General features: G+C 41.9%; 1 protein-coding gene across 2 annotated transcripts in view; it reads left to right on the top strand.

The window, feature by feature from the left end:
• The first annotated feature begins 224 nt into the window (after positions 1 to 224).
• klhl32 (kelch-like family member 32) overlaps positions 225 to 21,465 on the top strand; it is a 28,533-nt gene continuing 7,292 nt past the window's right edge. The window contains exons 1-7 of one of the 2 annotated variants that reach the window (XM_053327015.1): positions 225 to 262; positions 1,815 to 1,936; positions 5,534 to 5,711; positions 10,265 to 10,372; positions 15,672 to 15,770; positions 18,166 to 18,381; positions 20,545 to 21,271. In XM_053327015.1, coding sequence (XP_053182990.1) covers positions 1,914 to 1,936; positions 5,534 to 5,711; positions 10,265 to 10,372; positions 15,672 to 15,770; positions 18,166 to 18,381; positions 20,545 to 21,271 — 1,351 coding nt within the window. In that variant the 5' untranslated portion in view covers positions 225 to 262; positions 1,815 to 1,913. Of the gene's footprint in view, positions 263 to 1,814; positions 1,937 to 5,533; positions 5,712 to 10,252; positions 10,373 to 15,671; positions 15,771 to 18,165; positions 18,382 to 20,544; positions 21,272 to 21,465 lie in introns of those variants that run through there. The other variant, XM_053327016.1, reaches the window with a different exon arrangement.

Here is a 21,465-nt window from a genome sequence, read left to right as displayed (position 1 = left end):
TTATCCACCTGAAGGCGCTGTATCCTCTACTTGTCACATTCATGTGACCGCCGTAGAGAGGCGGGGTTACAATGTAACAATTTAGGTGCTACAGTGTAACCAATAAAGTGTCCGTGACAACTGTGCGCATCTGCTCGCCGTCTCGCTCTTCATTGCCTTTCGCCGCGGATGGAAAGGACACAACCTCGGACATCAAATGACATTTGTAACGGAGGCGCCGCCAAAAAGGGAACGGGACTGACTCATTACACGTTCATATGAGGTGGGTAAGCTTGTGGCACATTCAGAGGGAGCACAATAATGTCAATTCTTGTAAAGCCGTGATATACTGTGAATATAGCCTGACGTGGTGCGGATTGTCTGAGTGCGCTGTGTGATGGATGCAACAGGGTTATTTCGCTCGTACGGGGGAGGCTGGTCTCCGTTCTCATAGTTTGTGGACCGAGGCGCTGGCCTGTTGCTAGGAAACCTTTTGACAGCTGGGAGCTTTTGGAAAGTGACAGTTAATGCACTAATGTTGTCTGCTTATCTGGCAACCCAAACCTTCCTCATTCTTCACAATTCAGTTCCCTGCGCGCTATTCGTGCGTAAATCCTAATTGTCTCTTGTGCGTAAAAAGACAGCATTTACCACACCGTGGTTGTTTTCAGTCAGGAGATTACAGTGTTTTGCAGGGAACAATGGCCTACTTGTTGTGATTACCAGATCCTAAATATATCCACCTTCCGGATATGTTTAATCTTTTCTGAGGCAAATATGATGGGAACTCATTATGTCTCAGCCAGTAATTCAAAATAAAATTAAAATAAAAATCCCGAGGTATGGGACACATTGCTTAATTTAATATCATTCGCTATCTAAACTTCCAGAGCTCTCCATAATGAGGGCATTTATAGAGAGAGAGAGGGAGTAATAACCACTATAGCCTGCCACGAAGAAGATATGAGATCACCCTTTTTTTTTTTTTTTTTTTTTAATCTCTCTGGGAACAATCGTGATCTGCACACCTGATATGGTTTTCACATATACTTGTGTTTGATTTTGCTTCCACATACCACTGAAAACCATATCATGTTTGAAATTCATGTAGGTTAAAGTACAAAATATGTCCAGCATGTATCAACCTGTGTCGGAGTTGGACTCAGAATCCCTCTCCTCCTCATCAGTCAAGCAGTTGCCTGTGGCCATGAGTGTCTGAAGGTCACTCATGAATGGATCAATAACAACATCTCACTGGAGACTACTCTCAAGAGCAGGCGGTAGTAAACTCAGCCCTGCCTACACTAAGGTAAACCATATTTATATACAACCTTACACAAGCTTTTCTCTTTAATATAGCCACATGAGACAACCTGATGCGGCTTATTGTACAGTGAGTGAGCAGCTTGGATTTCAGAGTCCATCTGTGCTGACCCCTGATTCCCTCTTGTGCTGCTGGGTATTATCTTGCATGAGACCGTGGGATATCGGATTCAGGTGTGTGTACCACATTATGTCAAGGTTGTAGCTACACCAGGAGGTAATTTGGACTCCCAGCTTGTTCTGATGTTCTGAGAAGCGCTGAGGTTGTTTATTCCTTTCTCTGAAGTATAGCTGCCTGTGGCTTTCAGAGTGTTGGCTGTGCTTTAAATGAAAAGGCCTTGAAAGTAAAGCTAGAAGAAAGTCAACACTGGTGTAGGTGAGACAAGGGGGAAGTCAGCATTAGGCTTGATGTGCGGTTGCATCCCTTCACACATCGCACAGGCGGTTGTCACACTGTGGCTGGGTCGAGCGGATGGACTGAGTAAAGCTGACATGCTGTTCTGTCCTATCAGGCTGATGTATGTTCCCAGTGAGGAGACTACAGTCCTCAGGAGCCGCATAACACCTCCCCTCCACCTCCATCACCATCCCCTCTTCTTTAGTCTAGGGGCATGCCTTCTGAACCCAGCCTCAGGTAGGTGGACTGCTCAGTGCTACATACTGTACACGCATGCTGAAGACTCATGGCACGAATAGGACAATTCCTTAAATAGAACAATAAACACTGGGAAAATGCTGGATTATTTCCACAAATGCAGATCAAGAGATATTTGCATATAGGACTGAGAGCACTATCTTTTTCTTTTGACCTGAGGAAGATCCATGTAGGATCAATATGTTGTTCAATAAAGGTGTTCCCAGTGTGCACTGCATGCTCTAATTGCTCTCAGTAAAAACAGACTTGCTTTCCTCTATTCAACTTGCCTGTTATCTAACATATTTGGTACATGTAGTGGAGGATACTGACGGGTAAATCCATTTAAAGGATAAAGCTGGCAATATTCTTTATTTTTGTGATTGTGAAAAATCCCTTTAAAATACCAAAGCCATCCATGTGTTAGTCCATCTTTCATCTTCCCCAGCTTGTCTGTAGCTCTTAAACTCAAACTCATTCATTTCTGCTGAGCGGGCAAGTCTGTAAAAAAACAGGCCATGAATATGTATACATATTTTAATCTAAAAAATACAGAAATACTTTCCTTAAACAGCTGTGCATCATAGATTTTTAGCAAACTTTACTCAAACAAGAGGAAATTGTCTATTAGTTGGGACTATTTTCAACCGTGGATTTGGTGTGTTAAAGATTATTTACACATTACACAGGATGATGAAACTGTAACCAACAGAAAATAAACTGTAGTGTGTATGTTCATGGAAATGAAGAGACATGTCAACTAGTGCCTCAGTGGGGTCACTGATGCCTTTTTAATAGTGCTTGAAAAACAATGGGGCTCTATGGCACAGAGGAGTAAGATATAAAAGGCTTTGTTAGAAGGATCAATTCAATTTATGGTTAGTTTAGTCTTTTATCCATTTTGATTTGTTGACAATAAAGATAAATACAGAATATCACTATATTTATACTTTAAAATTGGTCTTTTCACCTCTTCCTTTTTGACACAGATTCTACCTTTTATCACTTTTGTACAGGATTTGAAAAATATCAGGCTTTGGCACTCCCCAGGGAGAAGTGTAATCATTTCGTAGCTTTAAAGCAGAGCTATGTCGATTTTACACAGCAAGCACAGTTTACCATCACAGGAAGTACAATTCAGCCTGTAGAAAATAACAACTACTGGTGATATCAGCTCAGTTTGGGTTTAGACACTGCAGAAAGTGTTATAATTTAGCTTTTTTTCATTTTCAGATGTCCTGTCAACAGTTTTTTAGACATCTTACCATGGTGGTCTATAGGGAAAATAATACAGTGAGTAGTTGCTAGGAAAAATGTGGTGGCACCATATGTGATTCTCTTTATACAGAACTTGACTGATGCTAGGGGCCCGTAATTTTATGGAAGCACAATACTAAATTGCTGTTACACCCCTTTACAAAAGATACATGAGAGTCATCAGCTTTAAATTGATTAGAGTTATAGAACAATATTGTCATTTCCTATTTTCCAATTCATCACCATTATCAAGGGCATCAAAGGTTTCCATCCCTCCTCTAATCCCCCACACGTCTCCTTCTCTGGGTTTTTAAATCCTGTAATTTCCCTTCCCTCTCACGCAGCACGACAAATTTGTCCTTTTCTCCCTCGACTCTTCTTCCAGCAGAGTCCAACTACCAAACAAACAGCCTGACTCATCATTCATCCTACCTCTGGCCCATAGCGCGTACACGCACACACCCACACACACCCATTATTTTCTCTGTCTTACACCCCATCACCATGAAGGTGACAGAGCAAGCCTCCTGGCAGACAGCAGCATTTAGAGTGACGGCCGGGGCTGTAAGTGGACAGAGATGGATTTGGATAGACAGGCTGCCGTGCAGCTGATGGAGGGGTACAAGAGGAGTGGGACCTGGGGATGGGTTGGAAAACACAGTATACTGGTTGCCATGGGACTACAGCATATAGTCAGCCAGTCCGCCCATCAGCCGGCCACACTCTTTGAGACAGATTCTCTAGTGTAGTTTGAGTATTTGTCTAATGGACAGTATCCACGATCATTAAACTAGCTTCATGTTTCTTTGTAAGTGTGGGGGCATTGTGGACATGTAATTTATAGCCTTTTATGTGATTAGAAAAGTGTCATTGTGTTTCATTTCCTTCCTGATGCAATTTCAAATAATGGAAAAATGAAAATGAATGTAAAAATGTGATTTTGCTCTAGGCTACATCTCATGCTTAGAAAATGGCTTGTATTAATCTTGGGATGGCAGCAGTGTGTACAACATTTATACTACTATAGCTAGTATCTACTAGAAAAACATTAAAATTGTGTATTTGTATATATAGATTAAACTCCTACTATGTTGGTCATTGTGATCATTGTTTTACAAAAAGACTGTCCTGTCATATACATATTAGAGGTACAATGCACTGATGACAACACGACTGCAATCTTGATAGTGTTGTGGTTGTGCTAATAATATATATAGATGAGAATAGCACCTTGTTGCCAGACAGATGACATACTCATCCAGATATTCATGACAGTTCAAGCCAAATAACACTTTCAGTTATTTAGTACTCTGAAGGCGCTCACTTCACACTGCTCTACACAGTTTTGACTCCTTTGGCACCTGCTGAGAATAATTTAAAGCGTGTGAACCTCTTAACTCACCAGTACTCTAAGTGGTGAAATGACATACATCAACAGTTTGATTAAAAAAATTAAAAATAACTTGCAGTTTTAAGCCATTTTCCCTTTGTTTAATGATATAGTGAATAATTACAACCATTGCACATTCACAATATGCTTAAGTAATGATTATAAAATGTATCAATTTATTTTTGTCAATATTCTGTCAATAATTAGTAATAGCCTACTCTTTATCCTACTTCACTGAGGACTATGCAACTGAAATCTTAACAATGCTAAGAGTATACAGCTAGCATATGCTAGTGCACAGCGGTGCTTTGAAAAAAATGCTAATATCAGCATGCTAACATGCTCATGTTTAGCAAGTACAGTAAAATTTATCATGTTCACCATTTTAGTTTAGCATATAAGAATGCTAATTTGCTAATTAGCTAGCACTAAACAGACTACAGCTGAAGTGTTAGACAAATGAAAAACATTTTTTAATCTAGTGAATGGATAAAAGGTTGAATTGTAATAGTAGTTGTCATAGTGCAGAGCTGTGCTTTGATAACAGTGCTAATACAAATATCAGCATTTTAACATGCTCATGTTTAGCAGGTACAGTAAAGTTTATCCTGTTCACTATCATGTTTTAGGCATTAGGATGCTAACATTTGCTAATTAGCATTAAACACAGACTACAGCTGAGGCTGATGGGAATGCCAATAGCATTGCAGTTATTTGGTCATAAATCTACGAACAAATGAATATATTTGATTTGATCTAGTGAATGGATAAAAGTTTGAATTGTAATAGTAGTTGTCATAGTGCCAGCAGGAGGGAAGTTGCAGTGTAGAAGTAGTTGTATTATCACTGTTATCATCTATGTCATTTTGTCTCCATTATAACTTCATAGAGCTTTGTCTTATTCATTAGTTCTCCAGCTTAACTCCACAACCTGTGTGTGTGTCTGGCAGTAGGGAGATGCTGACAGGACAGAGGCTCTGCCAGTCAAAGTCCCACCAGGACTCAGTCCTCTCTGCCCTCAACCAGCAGAGGAAGGACGGCCTGCTCTGTGATGTCACCCTGGTCGCTGGTGAGCAGAAGTTCCACGCTCACAAAGCTGTCCTGGCAGCGTGCAGCGATTACTTCCGGGTGAGTCCAGAACCTTGCTATACACAGTACTGTCCAACCTAAAATTCCTGTTTAGCAAAGGCAGTTGCATGCTTATCAGGATGATATTAGCCTGTCTATAAAAAGTATCTATCAGTCAGGTAATGTGGCCTACTGTGACTACTGCTGATGTGATGAAGGTGCCAATTTGATATTGACTTTTTCAATCAGGCCACTAAACATGTCTACCCCACATTGCTGCTGACCCAACTTCATTGGCACAGAAGACTAACGGAGAGTCCCTTGATGATCTGAAACCTGTTTCATAAAATTTAAACTTTATTTTGCCCTTAACTTGCTCAGGTACACATAATGCAAAACTATAAAGCATGTCAAGCTTCAGTTTAAATTACAGCAGATGATCCTTCACAAGCCAACCTGGAGCTTAGCCCTTGTGTTTGCTTTGCTGTGGTCTCTTCCCGGGGCTTCAGTCTAAATCTAGTTAAGCCACAGATGCAGCTTTAAGTATAGACTTGTACCGTCACACAGACAGACAGGAGATTTGCTGAGATGGGGAGCACAGGGAAAAGTGCACCGATGAGATTTGATTTAGAGACACTGAGCAGATTAGGAAGTAGGAATTAATCCCTCTTGAAAATGAGAGGCAGATTAAATATGTCCAAGTTGCCCAGGGATTATTCCTCCTGGGTGTGTGTGTAGGTTATTTTTACTTCTCTCCTTTTGTTCGTCCTCTTCACTTTTGTTCTCCCTTTTGTTCTTCGACTTTTTTAAATGCCGCTCTTTCAAGTCGCGACTGAGCCGAGCTACACTGTTGTTTCAACAGTCAGATTATTAGATCAGCTACTGCGGTAAGCAAGAAAACTCACTCGGCTCCCCTGTTCCTCTGTAGGGGCTTAACAAAATTATCTCTAGTTTGTCATCTGACTCCACCGCTGGGTTTCATTTAATTCATTTACCATGGAGATGAATGTGTCTCGTGTTGTGAATGGTGACTGTGTTCTCTCATCAGTCCTAAACTTTCTTTATTTCACACTCAGACAAACGAACACCCTCACACAAGTAGCCGTGATTATAACACATTAACTAGCCCAGCAGACACAAGTGATTGTAATGAAATACCTGCCCAAGCGTGAGTTGTTTACCTGGGAGTTGCCCTGAATGTGTCACCTGCCACTTTCAATGCCGTCACATTACTAAGATATCTGGACAACTCGGGGGGGGGGGGAGATACAAGTCAGACAAATCGGCATCGTACACACACATGCTGACACTCTCCTTACTTTCTTTGTCATACAGGGAAATATTGCCTGCAAACCCAGAAGTCAGGACAAAGCTCACATCAAAAGCTATTACACCCCCCCCACACACACACACACACACACACAAAAAAGAACATAAAAAAATCACGCTGTACGTTCAACCAGAACTCTGTTGTTGCTTCAACCACTTTTCCAAGATGGATTGCACAGTATTTAGACCAAATGGCGTGCAGCTGATCACTCCACCGTGCCTTTCTGTGTAGCAGGATTTGATAAAGTGAGCTTGTGTATATTGATCCCTGAGGGTAAATGTGGTGTCCAGTGTTCTGTATTGCACTCAATGAATGGGATGACATACTGAGCACTGCACACTACGATGAAATGCTGTGGGGAAATACGCTTACTCGCTTTCGATACCATTCTCATATCTGTCCTTTCAATGTAAAGCTGCAGTCAGGAGACGCTTAGCTTAGCTTAGTTTAGCATGGAGACTGGTATCAGTGGGAAACAGCACAGCAATTTAACTGCTCTCCCACAAAATAGCTTTCTTGGCAACACTTTGTCAAGCTTCGCCCCTGTAAGGTTACCAAGCAACCAGCGGAAAACATCCACAAAGTCACAGCCAAGAAATAGCCCGGCACATAACCCTTTATAAACCCACAACATCCCATTTTTACGATTTTGGTTTTTGTGTGAATTTATAAAGCATTATAAAATGTGTTAATAAGCCCATTTCAGTGCAGATGTTACAACCAGGCTAGCTGTTTCCAGTCAATGCTTTGGTAAATTAAGCTAAGCTAACCTAACAGACTCTTGGTTCCAGCTACATTTTTTTCCATACAGACATAAGAGTGGTGTCCATCTTCTCATCTAAGTCTCTACAAGAAAACAAATACTCAATCATACCTTCAGAAAGAGCCTGAAAATGTGTGGCACAGTAATTAAATGCATCATTTTGAATCGACCACAAATGCACATACCTAAATATTATCATTAAGAGTAGCTGTAGTACTAGTCTGGATGTGATTTCACTTGTTTTTCTACATTGGCAAAAGAAAATGTGCTGTAACACACCCTGAATCCTTGTAATATGTGGTTCTTTTATTGGCATGATAAGGGGCGAATTTAAAGATTAGGAACATTGGCACAAAATACTGGCCTCCAAAAAACACAGCAGCGAGTCTTGGGCATTGTACGAATTTTCCACTTCCAAGATGTCACAATTTCTATGACATACCTGCCTGTAAATATAGCTATTAAAAACCTAATATTTAACTGAGAAATGAAAACATCATCTCTGAATGTTTAAATGCTTGGCTGGGTGCATGAGGGAGTCACACGTCCTCTCTGGTGTGATCACACCAAGCAGACACACATAAATTCTGCCGTTAGGTCAGGACAATTGCGGCACTGCTCTCCCACTGCAGCATCATGTGAAAAGGACTGCAGTGAGCGGGGCTCCGTGCCTCAATGTGTTTCTGGCTGGATCTATATCCCAAGTCAAAGGAGACCATCCGTCACCACCAGTGCCTCACTCAGCTCCCGAACCAAGGTCAGAAGCGTTCATGCTAGAGGCGAACAGCCCTGCGAACACACTCCCAAGGTGCCCTCTCTAAATCTCATACGCTAACACACACTATAGCACATCTACAGAACATGCAAAGCGTAGGCAGTTTCTTCATCACATGCACTCTCCTTTACACGTCTCTACCCAACTTGCTGCGTTTTATAGTCATGCACACACTGACCACAGCTCAGCCACCATCACACCCCAGGTTTTGCCACAGGACTTCCTGTGCTCAGTGGACCAGTGGATTTTTAATTAGCGCAGCAGTGAATCAAGAGGGCTGAGCTGTGAGGAGAGATGTGCAGGCTTTGGTTAAAACTCAGAGCGACCTCAAGTTGACCCTGTCTCATACATCACCCATAATACAGAAGGGCTATTCGCCAGAGGAGGGAGCCGGTGCATGGTTAAAGTTCATGTGTAACAAATGAAGTTGTCAGCACGCACAAATCTGTATATCACTTTTTTAATGATGCACAGCACCAAGAAAAAAAGGATGTGTTTCAGCCCTCGGCTTTCCTCAGCGTTACTGAAACTATTGTGGGTGTGACCTCTATTAAACAGCAGCCAGGAGCCCACCGGTGATTATAACCAGCTAATTCAAATCATCCAATCAAGCATCATAACAAAACAAAACAAAACAGTACTTATAAGTAAATAATGATAAGAAAATGTAGGACATGTCATGTGTGCCATTAATCAGGAAGAACTAAATGGGTTTTTGGAGGGATGAATGTTGTTTTCGTGACAGAGAGAGATGCTACTGTACGTTAAACAGGCCAGCCGGAGGGCCTTTGAGGCTTAAAATGTGGTTATACACCAATCTTGGAGTAGACGTAGTGTGGAGGCGCACACTGCAACTGTGATTGAAAAGATACTTGAAATTAACTAGATCTCTATCCGGAGGCAAAGAAACTATTGGAAAGTGTCCATGGCTGCCAGAATTGGCTTTCAACAGCTGTTTTTGCTGTCTTTATCTCATTATAAGAGGAAGATATGTACTAGAGCACTAGAGCATTACTTTCACTAGAACATTCAAGGTTTCATAAGCTTGGTGTCCTTCACAGCTAAGAACATAGGGTAGTAGAGGTGATTTCTATCATGGCTACATTTGACCTATCGCCCTCCCCTCAGTCTTCTGCTGCGCTCTGCTGGTCGGCCCTGATCAATGACTCTGTCATCCCCTCATGGTGTGACACCAGTCAATAGCTTTGATTAGCGAGCAGCAAGCTGGACTCACGCACAGCAGAGCCAGACTGCAGACGCCACGTCCGCCACTTTGATTTCACATGCAGGCTGGTGCGCACATGTGTTTGTGTGTTTGTGTGTTTGCGTGTGCGCATGTGTGTCCGTGTGACAGAAGGAGAGAAAGACAGAGAGGCTGCGTAAGAGAAAGTACTGATTGTGCTATTTATTTTCTGCTGACCTCCGGGGCCCAGGCAGGCAAATCAATACACAGGGGCTCTAGGATGGTGCATCTGGCAGGTTTTGATTTACTATGATGCTGTTTTTTCTATACACACACACTCAAAACTTATTTCTCACTGATGTAACAACCTTTAGATATTATAAGATCAGCCTACAGACACAACATTAAGGGACTAGGAGAACAAAGATGAATTGATTTTCAGCAGTGTCTTATTGGCTTGGCGAGATGAAATACATTTTGTGATATGTGATACATTTACTGTGTGTTCACCTTAAGTGGTATTCCCAAACCTGACCTCTGTGTTTTGGCTATGTGTCATCAGGCTATGTTCAGCTTGTGCATGGTGGAGAGCGAGGCAGACGAAGTGACTCTGCAAGGAGTGACCAGCGTTGGCCTGAAGCACGCTTTGGACTTTGCCTACACTGGACAGGTGAGCATCAACAACAACCATCACAGCTCAACAGTGAAAAGAGAAGAGTGTTGCCTGTGGAAAGTCAGACTTCAAAAAAAGAAAAAAAAAAGACAAGAAAAAAAAAATCAAAGAGGATTATGTGATTGAACTTCCCACACTGTGCAATTGACGGGTTATAGCAAACTTCCATTCATAAACACCCTCACACCATGATGTAAAACTACTCTGTTTGTTTGCTGTGTAGTATGTTATTGGATTATTTTTTCTGGTGCATTAATGTATAAGCAGTACTTTAATGCTGTTATCTGGTCTTATTTTCACTAGTTTATATTGATGGGTAGTTTAATCTATAACAATTCATCATATTTTATAAGGAACAGGAACAAATAGTTTGCTAAGTAACTAAGTGCATTTATTCAAGTACTGCACTCAAGTAGAAATCTGAGGTACTTAGGTTTTCTGTTTTATATCACTTCATACTATCTGGCAAATGTTCTTACTCTGCTACATTTATTTTACAGCTATTCAAATTAGGATTTTTGAAGGACTTTTTGCTCTAAAACAAGACTGAAACAGTTATTTGATCATCAATATAGTTGCCAATCAAGTAATTGACTAATGGATTGATTGTTGCAGCTCTTGTTAAAGATTAAACTACTCAACAGTATACACAATAGTTAAAACGTGCTTCACCTCAACAACAGTAAAATGCTACTTACTTGTTACACATAAATGCATTTCCATTAATGATCTAATAATACAATACACACACACACACACACACACACACACACACACACACACACACACACACACACACACACACACACACACACACACACACACATACACACACATATATTAATGAATATAATTTAAAAGCAGCAAAAATTGAAGCCAAAATTGAAGCACTTAAATAATTAAAGTACATTAAAATTGTACTCAAATACAGTAATTACTTTTCACCACTTTCAAATATGTCACTAAAATACATCAAAACATGGCTTTGGCAGATTACCACTTTAATCTCCACAGCATAAGCTTCTGCTGTAGAATGACTGTGGATACAGTGTTATCCAGGAGCGTGTAGGTATCAGATTTGACCAGAAATCAGTCACTCCTACTGAATAATATTCTGGGAGCCACATACTATAAGAAACATATTTAAATTCATGACAGCTAAAGAAAAGAGCACAGTATTACATGTCCCCCATGAAGCAGTGAGACATTCATGCCAGTTACACCGCTGTCCTTGTCCTCTGGTCCCTTCAGTGAAGAATAAGTGTGTGATCATTTCTAATAACCTTTCTTGACCCTTTTAGTGTCCGCAATGTCCGGTCCAATAAGCAGTCGAACGGCTTATGCAGCGTACTGAGAGGCCAGGAACTTTGTAATTACTCCTAATTTTATTTCCACAGTGGAAATGAGCAGAGAGCGAGTTGGTTAGGCAGCGTAAGTAGGTCAACAGCAGGCTTGCAAGCCGCCCTGCTTTGGTTGGCTCAGCTCCTGTCTGCCCAGAGGAGATGATAGCAGATGAGATGAGGGCAATATGCTTATCCCCACACCGTAAATAATGACCTACTAAAATCCTTCAGCCACATGTCATAGGCCAGCATGGTGAGTGAGGAGACATGTTGCCACGGGATGTTCTCAAATGTTTGCTGCATGCCAGGATCACAGCAGATAACTCAATTAAACATTTGGGACGTTCTGCAGTGTTACCACTTCTTCTTCTTTTGCAGACTGTAAATCTCTCCTAGATCGTGCCAAGGATGCACAACTGGAGCCAGTCATAATAGTTTTATTAGTCTTACAAGCGTCTCCCTTAACTCCCTGTCTTCGCCTTCAGGTAGAAATCTGGCAAGAAGCAAGAGCAATAAACGTCGGTTTACACAAGAGCTTGCCACACTCCCACACTGAAGCAGCCACTGAGTTATAAAACTGACTTCTGCTGCGTGAGGTTGAAGTGTTCTAACTGTAGCAGGCCTCCAGAGTGGACAGGAGAGCAGGATATGAAGAGTGTTCACTTACAGTTATTACAGTTATTCTTTGGGGTTGCCATCATCACTGCTTCCTGTTAGGATGCTGATTGGTCTCATGTTTACCTGGACTTCTCATCTATTAAAGGTAGTGATGTTTAAAATAAGAGCAACGCTAAGATCATTTTTAAAAACATATTTTTATTGGCTTTTTCAAATATAAACAGCTACACAACAATAGAAAACAACAACAAAAATGATAAAATGATTAAACATGATAATAATAACCATTGAGGTGGGTAAAAACACTAAGATAGATACAGGACCAGAAATAAGTGTTACTTATGTCATATGAAGTTGCATTCAAAAAGGTGAGGGAGTTAGGAGCTTGGCTCTAGTATAGTCTATAAATGGTTGCCAGATTCTCTCAAATGCAGCCAAGGAGCCACACATTGTGAGTCTCAATTTGCTGCATCACCTCCTGCATCCACTGTGTCTGGCTCGGAGGATGAGGAGTCTGAGCTCAGAGAATTTTGATCTGATATAGATAAAGGACATTAGTTTTTGTATTCTAAATCAAGCTTAATGCACAGATCCTGAGACTGGAAGCAAAGAGCCACTCACTACTGCATCCATGTGAATATGTAAAGCTTATGGAAGCCCATAGATATCTATGTGTTGGCGTGTTCTTGGACCACTGCCCATGCTTGGCAGGAAACTATACTGTGATAAATAGGAATGTGCAGATGCAGTTAATTGCAGAAAAAATAAATAACTTATCAGCAAAGCTTGCTGGGAATTTTTGTAAGTGGCTGTACTTCTATGGAAAATATTTTACCATTCTAAACAAATTGCTCGGCAAACTGAATGAACTGTTTACATGAATGCTTAAGTGGTGGAATAATGTGCATGTTTACATTCAGCAAAGCATGTAATCAAGAACAAACGCTGACTAAAATGTTTTTCACACCCCTTACAATAAAGTGGACAAACACACACTGGGAGAAAGTGGCACATTTGTATTCAGACTACCAGGGTAAAAATCACAAGCTGCCTTTTCTGTTCTCAAAATCATAAATAACGAGTAAGCTTTTGCAAAATGATACCCGTGAGTGCTGCTAAACAGTGTTCAGCCCACTACTGTATCAACAGTAGTGAGAAGCAAGGGACGTGATGATGAAGTCATTTTTCTCACTTTCACTACTGATGCAGTCACGGTTCTGTGGCTATATAGGCCAGTCCTGCTGAATGGATTATCAGAGGTTTGCTCCTGCCCTTTAAAACTAAACCAAATTTAATTTGGAGCAGGTGAGTCCACCGTGTGAGAGGTAACACGAGGTGCGTTTGTTCTGATCGAGTTATCATTTCAGTGATTATTGGGATATTTAGCTCCGTGTGGTCCTTTAGTGTGCTTAGAATAGATACAAAACAGGACACTTAACCCTTCACACAGACCCTATTACCTGGCTCTGCTCCTGTGAGGGATGAAAATGCATTGGCTGTGTTACAGAGATTTATGTATATGGGTGGCTAATATGGAGGAAATAGAAGAAAGCTTTTAGTAGGTCCTTTCAGCTACTGTGTATTCAGCTGAGCAGGAAGCATTTTGGCAGAATAAATGCTGCCTGAATATGTTGCTTTGGTCAGAGGATGGTTATGGTGACTCAGACATATTGGTAGAGTCATTCTTGTTATGCTGTACAATCTGGCACAGTCACTGTCCATGTGTCTATTGAATAATCTAAACTATGTTTAAGCTTAGAATGATACATATTTAGGAATAAAGTCAGAATAAAAGTCATATGAAATCAAATGTGAAATAAAAAATACATTGACACAAAAAGGGAAAGATACATTTCAGTATACTATTATACTGCCTGGTGAGTTCAGTTTAGGCCATATGATTTAACCCTTAAAGGTGCAGTGTGTAAAATTTAGTGTTTTCCAGCAGAATGAACTTTGCAGAAATTGAATATTCATAAGTATGTTTTAATTAGTGTATAATCACCTGAAAATAAGATTCATTGTGTTCTCATAACCTTAGAATGAGCCCTTTATATCTGCATAGGGAGCGAGTCATAGATGTATAAAGAGAATTGGATACAGCGTTGGAGAGGGGACCCTGTTCATTCTATGAAAGCTACTCAGTGACACATGAAGCCAAAAAAGTCACTTCCCGCTTTAAATAAATTACCCAGTTGAAAACACACTGTGCATGCATTATGGGCCCCCATACGCCTGTAAAGCTCTCACTAGCGACTTCCACTGGCTGAGATGGCTAACTTGCAGATACAAGAAACAAGGTGGAGGTTTCTGGCACAACTTCACCTATTTCTAAGGGACATGGAGAAGGAAAAAAGTCTGAAGAAAGCCAAAGCTCCAGCAACACTTGTAGTAAGAAGAGCTTTATTATCAGACCAACGCGTTTCAGCTTGTGGCCTTCATCAGGGTAATTTACAGATTAGCCCCATTTTAGACTTCTCAAATGTGATCGGACTTGAATGGATCAAATTCTGATAGTGAAATGAGTCATTTTGTGTGGTTGTGATGTTCAAAAACATCTCTGCTGATTTACAGACATTGCTTTCACAGTGTTTGTGGGATGAAGTCCTTTTGGGCCAATATGCATCACGTGACTTTGTTATTTTACAGTTTGGCTGCTATGTCAAATCTACTTCAAAGTGTGATGCTGTTCATGTATCCAGTTCTCTTTATACATCCATGGAGCAGATCCTCTTCCATGGAAGCCACCATGTTTCTGAAATAGCCCAGAACAGACATACTGGCTGTAGATGCCACTAAATCATACACACTGGTCCTTTAAATAAACCCCTTAAAACATATCATTCCAATGTGAAGGTACTTAAGGCCAAGATGCTTTGAGCCAAACTCTAAAGTAAGTTGTTGTCAGTTTTGAAAATGATCAACATAGTTCTCAGTGACTGGGACTTACCAGACACAGATTAGTCAGCACAGTAATCACAGTGTGCTGCTTTTGCTGTCATGCTCATCTTGAGACAGTATTGTCTTACTCCAGCTATATTATCCTCATCAGACTCTCTGTCATCAAAACCCTTCTGTATTAAACAAAGGCATTAACTTCTTCATCATTGTGTCTGTGTTGATTATTGTATCAATTACACATTGTAATTGTCACATGATACTGCAGACCATCAATACAAAATCTGATACTCTGTATAGTTCAGGTCTCTGAACTGAGATTAAAAATCTTTGAAAATCAGTGAGTCTGGAAACTACCTGCAACACAATGGCACTGGACCTAAATTTTGAAACTAAAAATAAGAAACCTTTTGACTTTGTTCACGTCCTCTTGTCAGATTTTGCTGGAGCCAGCGGTGATCCAGGACGTCCTGTCTGCAGGCAGTCACCTTCAACTGCTGGAGCTCCTCAGCCTCTGCTCCCACTACCTCATCCAGGTACACACACACACACACACACACACACACACACACACACACACACACACACACACACACACACACACACACACACAATACTGTACTTGAGGAATAACCACTTCACACTACAGGATTCCTATCAGGTTAAGGGAAATCTTGTAATATCATTGAGTTTTAAAGGTGTGCTCCACTCGTCAGGTAATTTGATCATGTCTGTGGGAAACTTCAAGGAAATTTACAAACTGGACACTTAATCTGAAGTGGAAGTGGAATATAACTTATTTCACACTTTTATCATACTATTATCAGAAGACAGTTCCAAATTGTATCAGAAACTAGGTACTACTGTATTCCCTTTCAGATAAACAACAGAACAACACAGACAGATATGTCCAGGTTAATGGACATTATGTATATTGACATTGAGGTTGTGGTGAATATGATACTTACTGGCAGCTGCTTAATCTTTATTAACCAATCACTGACACGGCGTATCCATCTTTTCACCAGTAATGAAGTAAAAGAGTAAAACATGATTGGACAGAGCCAGATGAGATGTTTGCCTATGCTTCTAGTCTTTATGCCAAACTAGGCTAACTGCCTCCTGCTTCATATTTAACATGCATACTAATCTAACTGTCTGTATTTCCCTAATTCATGTACTAAAAAAGTGCTGGAATCATTCACATTCAACAATGTCCAATGTGCTGAAATCTATAATAGATGGTCTAGTGTGTCTCCTCCTGCACATAGAGGTTAAAGTTTGGTGTCAGCTTAACGACAGAAGCTTTTGAGCTGATATACATTCAATATGTTGTTCAAGGGCACTTCAGTGGGTGGGGAATGCTTGTCCGCTAAGGTGCCAGAGTCCAGATTAGATTTCTCTTCAAGAAACTAGGCCACCCTGCTGCTTCTTTCATGTGTTTTATCACCAAGACCTAGATGGATTTGTTGGAACAGGGACAAAGTCAGTCTCCTGTCCTCTGGGTGCACATCCAAAAACTGCTAGAGATAAAAACAGTCAGGGACAGGTTGTTGCAGCACATAATCACACATAGGTTGAATAAATGCATATGCTACAGTACAGTATTAATTTCTTATTCTGTCATCTAGTGCATGACAATGATGTGCTTAAATGTAATATTTTTATTGTGTATTTTACCATCTTTTGTCTTTACTATTGCACCACAATATTAAATGTTGCTCTAAAGCACCATCTGGTGGCTGCAGTAACCTGACTCCTGCTGGTTTGTATTAATGGCCATCCCACATCTCATTATAACCAACCAGCTACCTCCTGACTAAGTCAATGTGTTTTCTGTTTGATCATCTCACCTCATATCAACTGACTGCTATATTTATTATTTGCGTAGTAGAAGGTGAAAGCAGATCATTAACATTGATTTTCCCGGCACACACTGAGCCAATACTGGCATTAAAAATCAGATACAATAGCCAGTTGCTGTCATCCACCTCCAATATGACGAATACTGATGTATAGGATTCAGTTAATTGAATATTGAATAACTGATCAATACTACACTTGCTGTGTATAGTACTTTATGTCCTTTATTTGGATTGGTTGTGATAAGACATTTTGACTTGTATGGATGCATGATTGTTGTCATTTGTATCATCATCACTGTCTTTTTAATGAAGACCTTCAGTGTCCTCTGTTTAAAATCCTTTTTCCACCTTTAAACTCATACTAGATACTTTGTAATTGTATCATTATCATTTGTTAGGTAAGTAGTAAAATTTAAATGTAGTGAATTTCTGTGCAAAATATCTGCTGAATGGTTGGTCAGTGGATGTTATATATATATATATTACAGATTCAATAGTATGTGTGCATGTTCTGTAAGTGCTGAGGGACCGCCAGAAGATGGCAGTCTTAATCCACTACTCTGAGCTGATTTTGTTTTATTTATCTCACACCTCTCACCCTCATTGGTTTGTCATTTAACTATAGAAATGAAATCAGCTCACAGTTAATGTTTATATTGTACATGTGTAACTTGTAGAGTACATGTGCAATGCAATATATCCAGTAAATGAAACTGTAAGTTAAGTTAATTTTTGCCTTTATGTATGTACTGTTCTTAATGATACTGTAACATGTAGATGATGTCATCTTTTGCTGCTTGTATGTGAGAGGATGTTTAAAGGAATAAAGTAATGAGAGGTGGATCTAAACCATGCACATTTTAAAAAGGAAGGTAGAGTGGTAGGTGGTCTCAGATTTACTAAAAAGGGGATTCAGGTAACATTTGTTTGCCAGTAGAATTCTTTTGATGGACTCGCAAATTTCATCTTCATCAAGGGTCACATGATCTGACAGCTGTCTCGAATCCCTTCCAACTCATTTCATCGCGTTCATCTGCATGTTTACGTGTGTATCTGTCCCTCGCAGGAACTGAGCAGCGTGAACTACCTGGAGCTGTACCGTGTGGCCGACCTGTTCCACCTCCCTGCCTTAGAGGAGGCTGTGGTGGGCTTCCTGGTGGAGCACCTGTCGGAGCTGAGCCAGAGCCGGCAGGAAGAGGCCCTGCAGCTGCCTTACAGCCTCCTCAGGGAGGTGCTGAAGAGCGACCGCCTCACCTCCCTCAGCGAGGAGGAGATATGGAAGGTAATGGAAGTGTCTGTTTGTGTGTCTGTTTGTGTGCATGAGTGTGTGTGTTTTCTGTGCAAGAGGCAAGGGGAGGAGGTACTCTATTTTGGTTTTAAATTGCAGTGTTAGGGTAATATTTTGATGAGAGATAAAGTGAGAAACAATAATCTCACTTTGCAAATTTGAACAAATTGCATGTTGGCACAAAGCTAGTATATAAGACACACACACACACACAGACAAACACACACACACACACAGAGAGAGAGAGAGAAGAGAGAGAGAGAAATGCATGACACAATATATAGGAAATGGACAAATAAACAATAAATGAAACACTGCAATCTGCATCTCATATACTGTTTTTTACATTAATGAGGATATGCAATTGGAAAGAACTGTTTCTGAGTCTGTGTGTGTGTGTGTGTGTGTGTGTGTGATAGACTGTCAGTCCATACATCCATATGAGTGTGCATGCATGTGTGTGTGTGTGTGTTCATGCTTGATGAACTGCCGTCGCTGTGTGGAGACTGTGGAGTAAAGCGGCAGTGCGAGGTGGGGACTTGCCGTTTTGACTGTTCATTTGCACCAATCAGCCTCCCGCCCTCCCTCCCCCAGTCTCTCTCCCTTTCTGTCTTTCCCCCCTTCTCTTCTCTGATTAGGCCCACCGCGGCTCCATCAGGGCCCCAATCCCCCAGCTGTCACTCGGCTGCCCGTCTGATTGAAAACAATCAGGCTTCTGATGGCACAATTACCCTGACCCTTTAGCCAGCCGCCGCCGCCATAATCAGCCTCTGATTAGGCTGCTTTGGGCCTCCTTCACTTCGCCCAGAAGGTTAATTTGGGCATCAGACGGAAGCCAACGGCAAGCGGGGGCTGTCGTCCGAAAGGATGGGGTGGGGGGGGGGGATTTGGCCGGACTGATATAGCTTGGCCGTCAATCATCGTCACTCAGAGTTTTCTTAGAGTCTCTCACGCTCTGGAAATCACATTTTCTCTGGCTTTGTTTTTTCCCCCCTCTCTCTCTTCTTTCTTGCCATCCTTAGCTCTGCCTTCATGTACCCCTCTCCTCCCCACCCCCTTCCCCTCCTCTCTCCCTCACTATCTCTTTCCCTCACTCTCTCCTTTTCACACACACAGACACATGCACACTCTCTCCCTCTCCCTCTCTCGCACTTTCTCTTTCAGCACGGAGGGGAAGGAGGGAGAAGGAGTTGATTTATTCTGTGCCCCGAGGAAGTTGTGTGATGCAGCGTGACCTTCACAGTCAGCTGCCGTAGCACAGAGGCGCGCACACGCACACACTCGCGTAGAGTCGCACGCACACGCTGTCACTTCAGAGCTATGAGGAGGAGAGAGGCGGGGTGAGCGATCGAGAAAGGGAGGAAGAGACAGGAGAGTGGCACAGAAACCGCAAAATGACAAAATCCTGACTTGCATGTTTTTGTATATTCACACTGTCAGAGTGCTTTAAATGGGAAATAAAGGAAAAGCCAATATACTGTCCATATTGAGCATTTGTGCATACTTTTGATTAGTCTTCTTGGTCTGAAAAAACCTTACTACCTTTAAAAAGTTGCCTTTATTATGCTGTACTAAGTCCTCCGTCTGTGCACAGACTACATTAAAACACATGTTCTCCTGATAATGGTATCAGTGATCTCCAGTCATCTCGTCCACATTCACAACTCGCCACAGCTAAATAACCTTCTGCTGCACTCAAGTTCAATTAAATCCCTTCTCTGCAACCCAGTTTGCCTGCATTAAACAAAGGAGTGTGCCTGTGGATATTTACAGTCTGTATATTGAATGCTCCCGATTAATAAATGCTTGTGTGTGTGTGTGTGTGTGTGTGTGTGTGTGTGTGTTGGCTTGCTAAAATAGCCTTTAGGTGTCTAGAAAAATGATTATGATTAGCAGTCCTCCACTTGCTTTTTTCTCAGATTCTCTCCTTTACTGCTGTTGTTTTCTCTTCTTGCGTGTTTTCTCCCTTCTCACTCTTCTTATCTGTTATTCCGACTCTCTTACTTCATTTTCCTTCTCCTGTTATACCCCTGTTTCTTCTCTTTCCCTCTCTACCCTCATATGTGCTTCATTCTCTTTCTGTTCTAACCATTCTGTTTTGCCCCATCTGAACGTTTCCCTTTTTTTTGAAACCTCCTTTTCTCTGCCTGTCCTCAGTTTGTTGTTCTGTGGTTGGAACACGACTGTCGCTACCAGTACACAGAAGATCTTCTACAACACGTCCGCTATGGCCTGATGGACGTCCCCACCCTGCACCACCTTGCTCGGAGCCACCCCCTGGTCCAGTCCAGCCCCACTGCTGCCGCCCTGGTGGACGAGGCCCTGGACTATCACCACGCCACCTTTGCCCAGCCCCTCCGCCAGTCTGCCCGCACCAGGCCTCGCTTTCAGTCCCTCACCCTTTACATAGCCGGCGGGCGGAAGCGGGAGGTGAGCAGAGTCAGGGAGCTGCGCTACTTTAACCCGGCTGCACAGGAGCATGTACGTGTGGCAGGTGGGTCGAACTGGAGCGAGCTGGCGCCCATGCCCACCGGGCGCAGCCACCACTGCGTGGCAGTAATGGGGAACTTTCTATTTGTTGTGGGTGGGGAGGTGGAGCACGCCACCGGGAGGACGTGTGCTGTAAGGACTGCTTGTCGATATGACCCCAGGGGTAACCGCTGGGCTGAGATTGCCCCCATGAAGGCCTGCAGAGAACACTTTGTGCTGGGAGCTCTGGGTCAGTATCTGTACGCAGTGGGAGGCAGGAACGAGCTGAGGCAGGTGCTGCCCTCAGTGGAGCGATACTGTCCCAAGAGGAATAAATGGATGTTTGTCCAACCCTTCGACCGTTCACTGTCCTGCCATGCCGGCTGTGTGGCGGAGAACCTGCTTTGGGTCTCAGGTACACACTGAGGAGGAAGAAGGACTCAATATACACCACACACACTCTCACACATTACTTTTACCTTGATTAAACACATACATATACATGCATAAACACACTAGAAGTTTATTTCACACACACACACACACACACACACACACACACACACACACACACACACACACACACACACACACACACACACACACATA

The sequence above is a fragment of the Scomber japonicus genome, chromosome 10 (assembly GCF_027409825.1).
Source record: "Scomber japonicus isolate fScoJap1 chromosome 10, fScoJap1.pri, whole genome shotgun sequence".
NCBI classification, from domain to species: domain Eukaryota; kingdom Metazoa; phylum Chordata; class Actinopteri; order Scombriformes; family Scombridae; genus Scomber; species Scomber japonicus.
This window is presented reverse-complemented; position numbering and strand designations above follow the sequence as displayed.